Here is an 18,625-nt window from a genome sequence, read left to right on the forward strand (position 1 = left end):
TACTTATCTTCAAATTACACTTCCATAAAAAAATTCCCACATCCTCTATTTATATTGTGGTGTGCTCACAAAACTAGAGGGCACATAGAGGACACTCACCCAAAAGATAAGAAGAGCTCAAAAGATAATTTTAATCTTAATCAATCCACTCATAAATGGAAGCCTTTTTTTCCAAGAGGACATTGGTTTCTGGAATTTAGAGCTTATTTGCTTCTAAAGCTCTCTAGTGATGCCACTATTGAAAGAGGCATATTATGGTAGGTATGTGACAAGTTTTTGATATAAGGTAAAATAGGTATTAGAGGGACTTGAAATTCTTTACATAGAAATGTCACCTAAGAGATAGACAGCCAGCTGACAGCTAAACCCACCAATGAATCAACACAAAAACTAACAAAAAAGAAAGGAAGCAAACTATTGTGACTCCTTATGAGTCTTAGTTGTTCAAGTTTGTGTTGATAGAATTGATTATGACCATCTCCAGCAGCTCCTATTCACTTTCAAAGGGGTTCTTGGAATGATTTGAAGCACAAGCACTTAAACCTTGTTCACCTAAATAAGTCCCTTGTTTGCCTTTAATCACAACTCCACTTGCATTATAAGCATCATTTGACACACTCGCTAAATCTTCTTCCCTCAAATTCTCGGACTTTCTAGTGCACTTAGAGCCCTTTAGCATTGTTTTCAATGGTGTTTTGGCTCACCTTGACAACCATATCCAGATTCTGATAGACCTGCTGAAGTTTATCTTCCAATGCCTTGATGTGGTCCTCATAATTATTCTTCAACAAGCTAACATACTTTGCCACACTAGTGCAGGAGCACCAAGTAGGTGATCAACTTGGTTGGTGTAGGCTTGATGTTTTAGAGGATGTAAGAGACCTATGTAGGTCATGAGTCAATAAGGGAAACCTTAAAGACAATTTAGGCACCATAGAATAAGCAATAGATTTTCTAGGTCTTACTGGATCAATCAATGCTAAAAGTTGCTACTAGAGCAAGTAGGGCCAAATGTTGCTCGGAATGGGATTTATGGGAAAATTGGTCATATCTGATGTAATAGGGGAGGAATGATGTTGTTTTTGTCCTATGAGTATGTTTATTCCCTTGGGATTCATTTAGAAGCATCTGGGAGCAAATTCACACCTTTATGTGAAAACTTGTTCAAAACTTGCATGACAACTTTTTATGTTGCTTGAGCAATTTTTTTGCATTATTTTGCAAAAGTTGCTATGCAGGAGAAAATCAGTTATGGAGGCCTCAATTCGATTGAGAAGGTTGAGTAGGAGCTAGTTTAAATATGTTTTATGTCCATTATACACAGGTGGGACAGTTTTTGCAGATATAAAACACTGTGATAATTTTCCTTAATCTGTACAAACATACTATAATCTCTTGCACCATTTTGGATTGATCTCTTTTTTTTTCTGTTGATGTATAGTAACTACTAGTTGATATCTTTCATTTTGCATTGGTATTTTCATTTGTTTCAAGTTAATAGGAGGATAAATAAATTATTGCCTAAAACCGCTTCTTATTGGCAGTTCTAGGGTTTATACATAAAAATGCACCTAACTTGAATTCTATCCATGAGATTTGCATGCCCTTTGGAGGGATGAAAATAGGGGTCTTGTACTTCATGTTGCAATTGGAATTTCATAAGAGAACAATCTCTGTTATTTTAAAGAGCAAGCCCTAGGTGAGAAACCTGTTATGCCCGGCTAGGAAATTGCAGATGTAGACCAAATAACATGGAGGGGTGGAATGATTAGTTGATTGTAATGGTAGGAAGAAGTCAATTGAAGGTAGAGAGACCTAATTGAAAGGTTAAAAATTAAAATCAATGTTGAATCCTTTTCTCAATTGTTAATCCAAAAGTTGTGGTTCTAAGCCTTACTGAGCCTAAATACACCCAATTTTGGAACAAAGGATTGTACAGAGGACACTAACCTAAAATCTCTTAATTCTTTGAGATCTCCCAAAAGGGTATTGGGAATGGTCATTTGTTCATGTGTCCTTTGGAACAATTTTTATTTTTTCCTTGAAAATTGAAACCCTAGGCCTAATTGGGGGCTTGTCCTAGTAGGTCCAAAGCACCTATTTGTGAACTCGATAAGGAATAGATTCAAGAGACTTCAAGAGTGATTTATACTAAGCAAAAGAGAATTGAGTATGGTCATTTCACGTAGTGTTGCTCCATGAATACATTTGGAAGAGGATATGAGCAGAAATGTCAGCCTACCTTATGCTGTGGAGAATTTTCATTCGTCTAGTTTGGGGAAGCCTTGGGGGAAACTTATTGTATGTTATGGGAAGATCATCTAGAACATACCATTTGTCGAAGGAAAAAAGAGTGAGTGAGTTGAACCATTGGAAGGTATAAAGAATAGGTTGAACCTAGGGCCTTTCCTATCACACACCTTCAAGAATAGATAACATACTTTTATTCTCAACTCTATTCTTAGGAGAATCAACTTTTAGGAAAGAGCAAGTGCTATAATAGCCATTGTCTCTACCAGAAGGTTTATAAAGATTGTGAGGAAGAATCTTTGTTAGGACACTTTTACAAGATACTATTGATCTTTTAAAGCCACTAACATCTATGTTGAAGAAAAACGTGTCTTTCAGAAGGACAAGGGAAGGAAAAATAACTTTTCAGAACATAAAAGAAGCCACAACAGCAGCCCCCACTCTTGTAAATCCTAATTTTTCTAAGGACTTTACCTCATGTTCTTATCGAAATTTTGATACCATCTCAACTATATGTGAAAATGAATGAGGAAGGTTTTAAAAGGTGGAGCAAGAGTAATTGGGTCACAAAGAACAGATGTAGAGCAATTTGGGAGCTCAGTTTGAGTATCATCTAAGCATATAGGAGCAGTTCCAAGCCAAGTCAGCCTCATCCCAAATAAAAAATGCTGCAGATGAAATCAAGGCAACGGAGACACTTCAGCAACCACTCCTCTTAGTTTCCCAATCATGCAGATCTGGTCTTTCTTGACATTTATTTCCCTCAGAGATGTTATCGTATATTCTCTCTATTGTTGGATGTAGGCAGCAACTATGCCAGGAATAGTCAAATAAGACTTTTGTCAGTTAATGTAATAAAACATACTTTCGAGGGGGTGTTAGTTGTGTTATCACTTGGTGACGGTTGGAGACTTAACCATGTTGATTCTATTTGCATGGAGTTTGTAACAAGTGAAAGGGTGGTGAATGTTAGTATGGATGTTAATGTAAGACTTTGGTACAATCAATAGAGTAACATTCTTCCATTTGAATGTATTATGTGTTTGCTATAGTATTGTTCTTAACTTCTTCATACTGTTCCTTTATGATTAACAGAACTTTCTGCATGACATTAGTACATAGTTAAAGTGATAATATTACTTCCTTATGTAGCATATAAACACTTCCATATTTGGCACACAACGTTGAAGATGAGAAACGACGACTCATAGGGCTTAGTTTATTTAATTCTGCAATTTTCAGCTAAGGGTTGTAAAATATCCCACCCCTCTATGGATATTTAATTTTCTGATTTTTTGACTTTCTTTTATTTCTGATTTCTGATTTTTATTTTGATTTTTCTTGCGTATAATGAAAATGAATGTTTGAAAATGAAATTAAACAATTCCTAGTACAAAAGACAAATAACTTCTCCAAACTTACATATATTATTTGCATTTAATTACAATATCTAGTTACAATACTGAGCATACCCCAGCCCAACCACCTCAGTAGGCAAGATCTATCAACTGATATTAAGGGTCTAAATGTTCTCAAACAATAGCAGAACTGATGCTTACAGTTCTGAAAATATGATGTAAGTACTCTTTTCCCAATGCCTAGGGTTCCAAGGCAACACAACACCCCAAATGACCACCTAGAAAGATGAATTTCCTAATTAAATACAGATGTATATTGGTCAAGACTGGCATGCCCTGATTCAGGGTCTGGATCTGGTCTGAAATGGCATTCCCAAAACCCATGTTGGTTCATGGAGAGGAACAACCTGATTTGGAGATGGTACAGCCAGCAATGGCAAACCTCTAGTGCATCCAATATGTAATTAAAACCCTTCAACCTGCTCTCATTCAATTAAATCCAATTAAGCACATTTATAACTTCTGAATGAGATTATCAAATTGAATATTCTAGGGTTACCTTCCACACCTGCAAACGCTATTATCTTTGAGGGATTTCATCCTCAAAAAGCTATGGCTTCCAGAAACCAGCAAACCCTTGTTGCGGCTCTTCTCCTGAAATTTCTAAACAAGAATGAATTAATGAACTCTAAAGAGCCCTTTTATGACTTTCCTAAAAACCTACAATTGGGACAAAATGGAATCCACTTTTACTTTTATTTCATCTCAACTAATCGTTTAATGTTGATGGTGCACCTATAAAGGCTTAGTAAATAACTTCTAATCATTAAAATGATTAATGCAATTAATACTCCTTAAACCCCCTTGATGTAAAGTCATTAATCTAATTAGTATTATTAAAGTCAAAACTTTAATAAATTAATATTAGTCATTAACTCCAATAATTTCCAATATTGAGGAAATAAACTCACATAATAATGAAAAGTAAGATCAAAAAGATTATGCATTGTGGAAATACTATAACTACAATAGTGGAACATTTAATCAATATGCCAACTACCCACTAGTAGTCTTGGTACCCACCAACTACTCGAATGACTCACTATAAATAGTATGGGACCAAAATGCTCAAAAAAATTACTAAAAAATGTAAATGCAAATGGAGCTTCAAATACATTTAGAAAGCAAACCGCCAAAAAACTGAATCTCAAAGATGGAGCTAACTGAAACAAACAACCCTAGATCAGGAAAAAAGCCCCGAGTCACCCACAAAGGGTCCCCTAAATACTCTATAGGCCTACCAGGACCAAAATCGTAGGCTAATCCATGAACCCTAATGTTGGGTAGAGTGGGGATGTTACAAGGTGTAACTTTAGATGTTCTTCCAGCAAGAGACATTGTTATATAACTCAAAACCAGTCATTATGACCAAATATTGTGTGTAATCTTTCATTTTCAAAGCAATACTAATTAGTAAATTACTTTCAAACTATATGCTACTAAAAACACACCTTTTGCAGCAATTAAATCACTTATTTTACCTTCTCAAGACTTGTCTTACTGGGAGTAAATGAATGATTGATATATCTTACTGAGTTTTATATTCACAATTCTATCATTACTCTCATTCTCAATCATCTTCAGGCAGATAAATCAATCAAATGCAATTTATAAGTTGTGTTTGTTCAAAACATCAAACAAACTTTATCTGTTATAAAAAAACATGTTTTCCTTCTAAGAATCGTAGAAACTAAACCTTCTTACGAAAAAATGATGTATTAGTAAGAAAAGCATGAGTTGTACAAGTAGAGTGGGTTATTGAGTAATTTTGTGTAGGAACAACAGCAGTATAGGTTGAAAAAATCCATTTTGGTGTGTAGCACCTCATGTTTTCTTTTTGCGTGGCATCCTTGTGGATTACTTCCAAAGTTTTGTGGTGGTACCTCTATGCAGTTCGATGAGAATTCTTGTGATACCTTGATTTGGCTCTAAATGCTTCCTTGTTTCCCTGTAGGTCGTTCAGTTCACCTTATGCTTGGATGGTTATTTGCTTGCATTGTATGATCATGTCAGACCAATGAAAGGTTGGTACCTTTGGGGTGTTCTGATTTATGTTGTTAAATGGACAAGTTGCTTATGCCCTTAAGCCTAGTTGTGAGAAGTTGAGAACCATTTTTTTGTGGCCTGTTGCATGCCTGATTTAGGGTGCTAGACCTTCTATGGCTATGATCACGACTATATGGACTCATTGTGCTCTTGATCATTTCATTTCAAGCTTGATTCATTAATGATGCTTCCTAATTATTCTCATGTTATGATTTTAAATGGGCACTATGAGATGGATTTGTTTATAGCACATTCTGTGTTTATTTCTAATATGATTGTTGTTGCTATGATAGTACTTGGTTTATTTTATATCTATGGATATTTTGATTATGTAGATGCCATTGCGATTTCATGAGATCGATTGAGGTACATGCTAGTGGTCACTCAACTATGTTTGTTTATCATGTTTAGATGTTATCATGATGCTATTATTGTCTATCTATGGTTTCATTCTTTATCTATGGTATCATGCTCTACAATTGACTATTTTGTGGAGTAATGACATTAGTGTATGGGATTTTAATCTCGAGAGGGTTCATTTTCGTTTCCTCTATTTTTGAGCCACGTGAGTTTGTGCCTAAGCTTAACCCTACAACCTTGGATCATTCCTTGATTTGATGAGTTTGCAATCTTGATTTTATTGGATGATTGTATGTTTTGTATTTGAGAGCCAATGGGATAATCCCAGAATCACAAGATTTCAATTTTGATTTTTGGGCATTTTTCATGAGTACCTCAATTTGTGTGCTCTCCACTTTTGGACTGTCACCATGTTGGTGTCTTGGTTGTTGGCCTTAGTTATCCCCATGATTGTGGTGGAATTACACAATTGGCACGAATAGAGATCATTCCATTCGTTTATTACCGCGATCCAAACTTCCATTTTTATGGTTGTGTGTCAAGTTGTTCGATAGAAGGAAACTGGTGCTTCTATATACTTCGAGCTTTGAGAGATATCCTTGTGTTCTATAAGGAAGCTTCATGAATTCCTTTGAAATACGTGCTCTTAAAAAAGTGGCCAATTGAGCAACTTGACATGTTTACCTTGTGTATGTTGTACCTTGCTAAAGTTTCCCACTCCTAAATAATCAATTAATTATAAACAATATCCTTCATGTTCACATGCAACAGTCATAATAACTACTCTACGCAGTCAAATAAAAGCGATCAACAACTATAACTGAATAACCGAATCCTAGCACAAGAGAGTAACTGATCAACAATATTAACCTACTAACATATCTTCAATTGAAAATGAAATACATAAAGTAAAGTACCAATTTAAAAAAGATAACTTTAATGTGGAACATATCCTTTTCTTGTGCAAGTCTTGGCATCTAGTGGAGAAGAGAAGCATTGTCAGGGGCTTAATCTCCCAACCGCAGACCCTTAAGTGTTCTCACACAATCTCAACTGAGAAAGGCCCTCCCTACCAGAGATTAGGCATGGGATACCCTTGTCCTGTCACCAAGCATCCTGATGTTAGAGTGTCGGCTAGGCAGCCAACTAGGCTATGGATACCTTTCATCAACCTATCTACCAACTACTAGCAACCCTAACCTCTAGTGCTCAAAGCGGCAAACATGCCACTAATCCTACCGCTCAACTTGACAACAAGAATTACACACTTTGATCGCCATGAGCTGACTCAATTTATAGTTATTTGTTTATATTCATTTATTGATATGTTTCACTCTAATTAATCATCTATGTTTGCAAGCTAATTCACATAATCATTGATTACCATCCACACCCTTCATCTTGACCTTGTTGGTCATCCTTGATGAATCTTGATGTGGCTATTCATGATCCTTAATCAATTTTGATTACTATAATCATGAATTTTCTACCCATCCTAGGCTTATAACAGTTTATAACAGAAGGTCCATGGGCATTATATTGTCATAATTAATAATTCTCTGGTAATTCCTTTTCATATCTTAGAGAAATACAAATCATGTCACTGTATTGGGATTGCATAGTATTTGTATTCTTCCAAGCCATTTAGGTTTTGATAAGAACATGTAATTACACAATGGACAGTTCAAAATGTGTTCCTAAGAGCAATTTATGGCCAATAGCTGAACAAAAGTGAACAATTCATCACCATGGATTCTAGTTCATCTGGCTCTTCTCGTGACATTAATATTACTCATACTACATGCCCAAAACACAGAGCCTGTACTCATAAAAATAAAAGAAAAAGATGTGCAGAGAGAAAGCACAACCCAACTTGTAGCAAGGGTCTGGTCACCCTCAATGCTGGTAAGAACTGGTATGCCTGGCACAACTCCTTGGCTCAAAATGGGTTCAATTCGTAGGTAAATCAACAACACTTATTTATGCAGATTGTCGCTGAGATGCAATGGCAAATATGAATGCTATCTCAGAAGTGAATCAATGGTTTGTTGAATGTAATCCCAAATAATAACAATGGCTAGTATGAATGCATCAATGGCTCATAGAAAAACAATGACTAGTATGAATCAATGACACTGTGGGTGTAAAGGAAAGTGAGAACAATGGCTAGTATGAATGAAACTCAAATGTGCATCAACAGCACTATAGTTGCAGAGTGTGGATGGCAAAGCAAACATTTGGAATTCTCAAAAGATTGCATGTGCTGATGCCTCTTCTGGTAAATATGAATTGCAAAAGAGAAAGAACGTTTTACTTGCTCTCACGAGCATGCTCGCTTACAAGAAAGATGAGGAAGGTGGCAACGTAAGACTTCATTCAAAAGCCTCTAAAGAGGCCAATAGCACATGTGGCTATTTCCAAAAAAGTAAAGAATTATTAAATAGGCCACTAGAAAATGAAGAGGGTCGATGACATGAAATAATATTAAAAGCATCGCCAAGGTTGGAAATAATAATTAAAACATTGAGATTAGATGGAAATAATAATTATACTCCATATGTTCACCATAATGATACTTTACTTTATTAATATATATAAGAATTGTTCTTAACTTGATTTATGCTGAATAATATTCCTTATTATTTAATTATATATATGTATATAGACCCAATTAGCTCACAGTAATCACTTGGTATACCCCTTGCTTGCCTAGTCCGGTTTTCCCTTGACCAAAGTGGTTTAGGACCCATACATGTTAGCTCAATGCTAAGAGGTTCCCTCATGCCCTTTCCTTTTTTGGCAATGCTCCCCCCATCCCTCTTCATCACATTCTTGAAGAAATAGTTCATCAAGGTAATCACATATATCAAAGTTGTTTAATAAAAATCAAATAATCATATTAGTTAAGCCACATGCCCTTCGTATAACATCATAATGAAACCATTATTCCAAATTCCCAAGTTCCCATGAAATTAAACGAATAACCAGCACTTCCATTTCACATGAAACCATAACGATTAACTAACTTAACCGATCAACTCAACTTCACATGAGGTCTCAAGCGCAATAAGGAATGTTTTATAATTCAGAAAAAATAGGGATTTAAAATATGTGAACACTCAATGTCATGGCTTGAGTGTTTTAGGGGTTGAGTTGTTCTTATGCTATTTCCTTTGTTCCTTGGCCTTTCTTGATCCTTGATTTGAGATTGCATCTTGATTCACTGGTGTAGGTGTTAAGATTGCATTATGAGCACAATTGAGTTGTGCATTGTCAAGATCTTTAAGAGACCTGTGCTCTTGGTTTAAACTAATAGAATGTAGCATGCTTCTTTATGGTTTTATGGCTTTTAAGTTTTCTTGCTTCATGCCTTGTTGCATTATCTTGCATTGTGCCTTGTTGTTATAAAAAGATGAGCCTATTTGGCAAAGTTTCATATTAACTTTAAATACACAAATGTACAAAATATCATTGTCAAAGAGTTAGAGTTCAAAACTCACAATACATATTTCATTTTAGATTGTCATTAAATATTGAAATTTAAAATCATTGATAGTATGATGCTGATTCACATGCCAAAGGATATGAGATGTGTGGTTAACAGAAATTTCGTATTGCTCTTCTAAGAGCGAAGAAGGTTAGCATGAATGTGGCCCTATAAGATATTTCACAAGGGTACAAATACTCAATGACTTCCATTTTTCCAACTATTGAATTGATGTTATAGAAATCTCTTATTGCAATTCTGGTGACCTTTTCATGACATTATAAGAAAAATGAATAATTGTACATAAATGATGAGTCATTTGAGTTAGACAACTAAGAAGATTGATCAGAAGACTGTAGTGGCTATCAATAAGAACTAGAGTGTTTTATGAAACCTTATGCTTATGTTTTTCGGTGGAAAAGATCATTTTTTGATCAAGAGACAGCAAGAGATGGAAATCAAAGGAACCCTCAGCATCGGGATTTCCAAGGCCGTCTCTAGTACCAAAGATGCATATCTAGTATTAGAGGTCTCTAAGACACATCTCAGGGGGTAGGAGACGAGACTCCTAGTAACTATGGGTTTAGTTGATGACTATATATCCGAGTTATTAAGGCTTGCAATGATAGTTCCTATTGTATCAAAGAGGAGACTTGTTCTTTTTATTGAAGGCTTGATTATAGAGATTAAGGATTGGGAGAAGGCATTTGACCAAACTTTACAGGATGCATTAAAAGGGAAAGAAACATGGAGTTTTCCACACTCAAAAATAAATTTCAGCCTAACTGATTCCAACCAATGAAATACAGGTAAACCTTTTCAAAATGAAAGGCCTAAAATGGAAAACATAGATGAGGAGACAAAGTGAGCTGCAAAGGTAGAAAGCATGGTTTGCTGAGTTGGTTTGCAAGTACTCAGCAAGTCCAAAACTTTTGACTCGGCAAAAATTTGGCAAGAACTCAGCAAAGACTAAACAACTTACTACTAAAAATTAAAATTTCTTAAAAAACACACTCTGTGCAAAACTAAAGTAAAAATTGATATCTCAAAAGAGAAAATAAATGGTTTTATAGGAAAACAAATTTGTTTTAACAGACATTCTACCCATGTACACATTTTTATCCATAATTGTTTTTTGTCCATAAAAACTTGTGAATTAAACTTCTAAAAACTTGTGGAGTATTAAAAATTAGAGTACTTGGCAACTAGGTCAAAAGTACCTCAAAAGAGGCAAGGTTTAAGGTTCCTTACATTGAGGTTGTCTCTAATAATGAAAAAGAAAATGACAAAGCTAATTCAAGAAGTGAACATGAAGAGAAAGATGTTAAACCAAGAGACCAGATAGTTGGAGTTATAGGAGGGGCTTTTGCTACTCTATCAAGTCGACCTAGATACAATGCACTTAGAGATAGAAGATCCTTCAACAGTTAGAAAGTGGCCAATTTGATTGATGGTTGACAACTTCATCAATGAGGGAAAAAAGGAAACTTGAGCTTTGCAAATGGATTTACTATGACATGCACCAAAAAGGTATTAAAATTGAGCATAATGCTAGGCAATTATATTATGAGATGATTTCAATACAGTGGGAAATTAGAGAGACAAATGTAGTTTTGGGAATACAATAGTTATAGTCTCTTGGAAAGTAATCCCAAAAATATTAGACTGTAGAGTTGAAGTTCAAAGAAGATGAAAAAAAATGTAGGACTTTGAGGCATGTACAATGGAGCTACCATAGTTGTCATTGCAAAGAAAATGGAGGCTCCATTCATGCATGGTGAGATTGCTTGGGCAGCCACAATCATTCGTTTCCACAACACATCTTCGAAGGATCAAAGAACTTACCATGTTGATACTCACTCATTGTGGGACAAACATAGTTTGGTGTATAGTGATATTCCTCACAGCGGACCGTCAGATAGTCAATTTGAACATATGATCAGGTTGGATATAGGGAGATGTTTGTGAAGTGGGAGACAAGTACCAAGGGTTAAGATACGAGTCTCCTTGTAACTAAGCTATATATATATTGAGAGAGAGAGAGAGAGAGAGAGAGAGAGAGAGAGAGAGGGCAACTGCCAAAAAAACTTCAATTGCCTAGTAACCTAACTATACATGTTTATGTTTATCATCTGATTAATACACATTTCACATAATTTATTAGTTTATTACTTTAGAACATTATATGGACTGTTTATAGAAATGCAATGTCTAGATAGATTACCATTTATTTTTTATTTTCAAATATATAACTATTGTAGAAAATACAATTAAATTTGGTTTATGGTTGTCGCAAGGTAGGATGGAGAAATGTACCCAAGGACATTCACCAACCACCCTGCTAGAGTATGCACATGCCAACACAATATGGAAGGAACCACAAGAAATAAATTGATTCCAAATGCAGATATGATGAGACAATCTTCCTACAAAATGTCAGACATAAGGCCGACCCGGTTGTAGCCATAAACAACTGAAATACAATCTGTAAGCTTAGAAGCTTAGGCTTATAGTGCAAAACTTATGATATCTTTCTTCTACTCTCCTCAATACTACTTTCTCTAATCCTAAATCTCAAATATATAGCCAGCAAGACCACAAGTTGGCTTGTCAAACAATTTATTACAAAATATAGGTCCTACCCTAAAGGAGAAATCAACAACCAAACAACTATGCAAAATAACATCTGCAGGGACAAAGATAGGTCCACACGAGATCCACAAGGCCACGGAAAACCTTGATATCACAAAAAACCTCGCACAAGCAAATAACCACACGTTACTCGATATGCCAGGAAATAAGCATGCCGAAGGATAACTCCCACAAGGAATGGAATTAATTTCCGCGATCATAGGATAAGGATCCATGATAGGTCTCCATTAAGAATCCAACCACGTGGAAAGAACACAAACAGCAAGGGCCATTCTACAAACAGCCAAGATGCTCTCGCATCAATGGTAGTACTATTACTATCAGTACAAATCATCTAAATTAGAAGGAGAAAACAAAAGCCACCATGCACACTAGTATAGACAAAAGAAGTTAACATGTGAGGCCTCGCCCCGACCCTTCGTAGCCATAGTTGTTACTTTATCATTTTGATACTCACGACTCGAGATGCTGAGACATTATCTGATGCTTTGAACATATTATATTATTTCATGCTATTGGATGTTACTTTCCGATATTTGATGTTTGTCATTTAATGTTTTATGTATATGTATGCTGATGAAATCAGTAAATGTAGGATTGAGACTTTGATTTAAGAGATTTTAAATGGTTAAGAATTAAGCAGGATGAAGAAACCCTTATTGATGTATGTTTCAATTTATGTGAATTTCTGATATGTATACATATATGTACATGTGATTTTATGGGACTACTGATGTGTGCAATGAGTGTGCAAATATTTTAGCCGAGAAACCCTACGGAGGAACAGAACTAATCTCTATGTGCTAATTTTGGAAAACTTGTTGTTCGTAATTCAAGTATTGTATTGTGAGATGTATGTATCTTTCTCTGTTCAGTGAATGTTAGTGTTCGTAACTATGTTCTTTTAGTGTCGCTTGACAATCATGAATTGTGTATGCTCTTCAACGTGTTGATTAGGGTTAGCTGTGTAACGTTTGGACCTAAGTCGGATTAAGTTAGTGTTAGTTTGCTATTGGGTTATTAATCGAGTTTAGTCACCCTTAATTTGGATTAGTTTTAATTTATTGGTAACTTAATTAATATTTAGAGTATCTTTAGTTATTAACCTTATTTTAAAAAAAAAAATTGTTGTGTTTTTGCCCTCGTATTTTGGGCATGACATAACAAAAGAGAGAAATGGAGAGAACAAGAGAGGTGATGAGAGGCTTACAGAGGAACTAGAGAAGCATTCAAGAGTGACAAGCAATGAATGCCTACGGCTTTCCAAATGATGTGCAATGTCAAAGTCACAATTTAAGCCATCAAGATTTTGATGGTCAGGTAATTATGGGAGGCAATAAATGCAACAACCTTTTGATAAACAAGGGAAAGAATAATAGGATGATAAAAAATGAAATATCTGACTTTTCCTGAAAATATGCTGCCGATGTGGAAAAAGTTAGAAAGGAGACTTATACTGAAACTACTGGGTGATAGACGAATCCAACAAAACATTTCTCAGAATCTTGGTTATAAGAGAGATGTTTGGCCAAAGCATCAGTAAAACTACTGGCCTGCATTTTAGATTGTTTGTAGATGCAATGATGCAAGCAACCACAATATGCCAGATATGAATGGTATCTATATCTAGACTTTAAGTAGACAGGAATGCTGGAAGAAAACAGGAAACAATCTTGTAACATAGACAAATCTAACAACTATATGAATAAGAAGGCGCATTGAAAACAAAGGGAAATAATTGAGGAAGTACCAAAAGCTAAACAGTTGTGTGAGACAGCCAATTACATTGATTGCAAAATTTATATTCCAATCAGTGTGGCACTATTTGTCCCTACAATCTAGCTAGCACTTTATTTGGATATAAAGGACAAATACATGTTGGAGAAGCTCAAAAACGAGTGTGTCTAACAATATGAGCCAAGAGCTAGTAAAAGAATTCTTCGTATCTGAAACCTTCTCTTCCAAGCATCTATACTAATGCAAGATACTTCAAAAGATAATATAGAAAGTATAGAACTAAGAATGAATACGCATAATTAGCATCTTCTAGATAAAGCATGGAAGACTCAGTAAACTGCATTGCGATCCTCAAATGTTGACTGTCATTTCACGGCATAGTATAAAACTACGTTTCGACTTTTATTAGTAGTTTGCTCCCAGACAAAGACATCATGATATAGCTTGTTGATTAATACAGACAGTATGGAAAGGAGTTGATTAATAAAGGCAAAATAAATCATAAGTTGAATAACACAATGATCCTGAAACAGTGAGTTGATTAACGAGTTGCTATGAATTAATTAAGGAAAAGGCTTTGTTAAATCTGTGTGATTTCCGGACGTGAGAAACGCTTGTCTCTTTTAGAGAACGTGCTGAAAAAAATTGAAAAAGAAGAAACATAAAAAACAAACATTGGGATGATGCTACAAGAGTTGGACATCACACATGCTCCAGGAATAATCATTCGCCATAAAATAAAATTTAATCATAAAACAGCAAGAATATGCAAAAACTATACATAAGAATGTATTATAAGTGCCTAGTTTTAAACAAAGAAAAAGCCTTTTTAAATCTAAACATCTATTAAAATCATTTATCTATTTTATTGGACTACCATTCAACTAAACTAGAAAATCTGCCCTTTCTAAATCATGTGCTTTCATGGTTCCAAAGAAAACGTCATAGAAACTGAAAGTAAAAGCTTCTTCCTACTAAGTTAGAATGGAAACACGTTTTCTAGTGTCTGGCCAAAAACACTACTTGTTGTGCATTGTAAGGGCTTTACATTTATGAAAATCATGAAATGATAATGTTATAATATTGATCAATGTTAACATCATAGTTACCTCAAAGTCTGTACAATCAAGGCCTAAGTTGCATATTTTTCCAACAAATTCAATATTTGCATCTGTTTATTCAGCTTGGCAACATCAACTGGTGTGTTTCCTTCAGAGTTTAAAAAAGTTCTGTCAATTAAAATTTACAACAAAATGTGCATGTAAGATAATCAATTAATTGTACAAAAAGAATGTAATTTTTACATTTATCATTTCACTGTTTTACAGTAACAATTTTTCTTTACCATGCCTTTACTGTCCCGTCCCCAACCCCTTAAGGATTATCTGCAGTCTTCTCTTATTTATTCAAAAGATGGATATAACACTTTGCAGTTTCAGAAGCACCAACAAATGACAATTAGACAGCATCTTTTATCACAGAATAAACTCATAAAGAAATGTATTAATTAAGAAATTAGAAATATAAGTTGCTAAGGTGTAAATCAGCAAGGTGGTAACCTTTACAGTGTTCTAAAATGTGCTAGAATTTTATGATTAAATGTTCTCCAAGTATCTCAAGACCAGACATCTTATCTAGCTCTATCACTAAAACATACATCAAATTGTATAAAAATACAAAATTCTTTAAAATAAACAGACTACTCTAAGATAAAATTGAGTAATAAACTTCAAAAAAAAATAGAGAGGGTTCTATCATCTCAATGTTGAAGCATTAAACCACTGAATTTCTCAATCAGCATGATTTGTAACCCTCCTTCTGAATCTGAACTATTGCAGTTACTATGCAATACAATTTGACCTCTATTGAGCAGGGTTTGCAAACAGGAACATGAGTTGCATTTGTTCATTTTCTGCTGCAATTGTTACATCATCTCTCCCCTGGTAGTTTCTACTATTGAAATTATAATTTCTGGTGGTAGTGAAGTAGGGTTCTGGCCCCCATTTGTGTCAAAGCTAATGCCAGTGGTTGAATAAGTAAACTGAGTCATGGCAACACATATTTTAGGGTGAGTCACCGGAGTTGAGATGTCTGATTTCTTCAAGCTGCTGGTAACGCTAGTTAGGCAACTACTCCAAAAAAATATCTTAAGATACATTTGAATTTTTTGTATTTGCAGAGACAAATCCTACAGATGTAGTTCAAATATTTCAGTTTGCTCCACCATAATTTGACAATTTGTTGATTGTCCACGAAGGCTTTAAAGACAATAAGATGTTTCAATGAATGAACATGATGAGCTATGTCTACAAATAGTTAGGAGTGGTTACGTTGCCCCTTAATATTATCTAGTGCATGCCCTCCCTGCTCAAATATTGGACTTTAACTTACATTCTTGAATATTTGGTATGTTACATGTGAGAACAAGGGAGGGGTAGCCTTCCTGTGGATTTTTCTAGAGTTGTAAGCATCTCATTATATATTGGAGATTCAATATCCTCCATCGATTGTAAATGTACATCATGAAACAACTCTTGTCCAAGGTGGAAGCTAAAGCCTTCAGCCTTTAGAGCATTGCTTCTCCAGTGAATCAAGGCGTCAGATGCTTATTCTGTATCTTTCCTGTCATTATTTTAAATGGACTACAATGTTGATCAGAGATTTATACTGGAAACAAATCCAAAATCTATGATGCTACAATTTCAAGAAGCCACTGAATTTAGAAATTGGTTTTGTCTCCAATGGTTTGCAATTATAAGACAGTGATTCCGAAGACTCTGACTTGTGTACAATGCTTCACCATTAAGAAAATCTATGGCAAGACCTGCCAAGATGACAGAAAATTGACAAGCGAACACCCTGAGCATGATTTATTCTTTTTAAGCACCATCTTCCTATGTTCCATTTAAGATTCTTAACATCCAGTATGGCATGTGTGTCACGGACATTGTTTCAACTTTCATATTATGCATGCTTCAATGACTTGTCCAATAGTATTTTTTAAAATACGCATGACACTCTAAACAATAGTATTCAACTTTCTTAATTCAAGTTACATGAAAAAGAAACATTAAGGGATGCTTATACACAGTTAAGGGAAACACAAAATAAATAAGAAAGCTCAATGAAAAATGTACCACATGTTTGGAGAGTCTGGACATGTTTTAACTTTTAAAGGCAGAAGCTTTAAATACAAAGTATTTTATAGTTGTCTTATGGATATTGGTGATTCAGATTAACTATTTTCTATTTTACAAATATAAGTATTGCATTCAAGTTAGTATTGAAGAAAAATTGTTGTACTTAGATAAGTTCTTATCACCTGCTTTCTTTGTTGTTTATCTATATCTGCATATGCAGAGGAATGCGGAGCAATTTATTCATCTTATATGATGCAAAAATTTGTGGCTTTTCCATTTTGAGGGCCTATGCATTTCTCTACATAACCCATATAAACTCTGGTGCAAGAGCACCTAAATGATTTCATGCTCCATGAGGCCATTTCATCATTTTGGTTTTACATTTGTGTCTTTGATGTAATAAGGCCATATCAAGACCATGTCATGTGGGTTTGAGTCGATAGGAGCCTTTGGTAATCAATTAAGATGTTTGGATCAAATGTTGCAAATATTTACCAAAAAGATGTAAGAATTGTCATGTAAAAGTTGTCAATGTTATCAAAACATTAAAATGTTGTCATTAGTGTTAACAAAGGAGTACCTAGTTAGTTGGGAAGTTATAAAAGGTTTTGATATAATATGTGATGCAATTTGAATATGGGGGTTGGAAAGGGTTGGAGATTGTCGAAGATTGTGAAGAATAAGAACAAGAAACCCTTGCTTTTGTGCATTATTTCTGAATTTTTCTCATGTTGCTGAATGTTCTCATGGTCGGTATGGATTTTATGTTTCATGTAATGATGTGAAACTGGTTGGAAAAACTAGTTTTGGAAAGTTATTTTCATATGCAATTGGTTTCATCAATTTCATTGAGATTTGTAGAAGTTATGACATTTTTGGTACAGGCTATCTTAAGTGATTGATTTTTCCTGTAATACTCCAAAAGAAATGCATGGTGCAGATTGGTATGGCTAATCATAGTCTGAAACAAATGGTTGAGAAATAAGTCTAGTTTCATTTCTTTTTTGTTTCATCTAAATTCATTAAGTTTTGGATGAGTCATGACATTTTTGGTGAGAGCGGGTCTGTAATAAAACTAGGGTTTCCAACAAGCATTAAGAAAATTATATCTTTGTATTGCGCTATCCAAAAAGGCTCAAACTCAGTGAGAGTCTTCTTTATATTTCTACACAAGGTTCCTACCAAGGAATTTGCATTATTTGATCATTTGGGAAAGATATGGAGGTGTTTATGTGTCTTGTCATGGTAAATATTGTCATAACCTTTGGTAAAATGAGGTCTTCACAAAATAATGCATTTTTGATTTGTTTGATGTAATGATCATTTATATGCCACCAATACTCATTGTGAGAGGCCATAATCAGGCTAATATTGTATGTACTTGATGAATTTTGGATAACATATGTCAATAGGCCAAAGAAGCAATGTATCTAACTGGTATAAAATGGAATGTCCCCCGAATGTATTTAAGTACAACTTGTATGTTTGATTGATGCCGATCCTTCCTCGCCATCAAATTGGTATCAGATCTCAAA

General features: G+C 34.8%; 1 protein-coding gene and 1 long non-coding RNA gene across 13 annotated transcripts in view; one reads left to right on the forward strand and one right to left on the reverse strand.

Moving 5' to 3' along the window:
• LOC149531042 (ankyrin repeat domain-containing protein 2A-like) overlaps positions 1 to 18,625 on the reverse strand; it is a 146,354-nt gene that overhangs the window by 14,109 nt on the left and 113,620 nt on the right. For 4 of the 12 annotated variants that reach the window (XM_089809147.1, XM_089809146.1, XM_089809152.1 and 1 more), the window contains one exon: positions 15,060 to 15,179. In XM_089809147.1, the coding sequence (XP_089665273.1) occupies positions 15,083 to 15,179 (97 nt within the window). In that variant the 3' untranslated portion in view covers positions 15,060 to 15,082. Of the gene's footprint in view, positions 1 to 3,658; positions 4,088 to 4,167; positions 4,263 to 14,849; positions 15,180 to 15,295; positions 15,376 to 18,625 lie in introns of those variants that run through there. The other 8 variants (XR_016358542.1, XR_016358541.1, XR_016358539.1 and 5 more) reach the window with 7 other exon arrangements.
• The window catches only part of LOC149531044 (uncharacterized), a 34,925-nt gene continuing 21,869 nt past the window's right edge, over positions 5,570 to 18,625 (forward strand). The window contains exon 1 of the long non-coding RNA XR_016358545.1: positions 5,570 to 5,692. This is a non-coding gene — a long non-coding RNA (uncharacterized LOC149531044). The remainder of the gene's footprint in view (positions 5,693 to 18,625) is intronic.

This window comes from Cupressus sempervirens, chromosome 11 (genome assembly GCF_028749045.1).
Source record: "Cupressus sempervirens isolate cs-2001-9-10 chromosome 11, ASM2874904v1, whole genome shotgun sequence".
Taxonomy (NCBI): domain Eukaryota; kingdom Viridiplantae; phylum Streptophyta; class Pinopsida; order Cupressales; family Cupressaceae; genus Cupressus; species Cupressus sempervirens.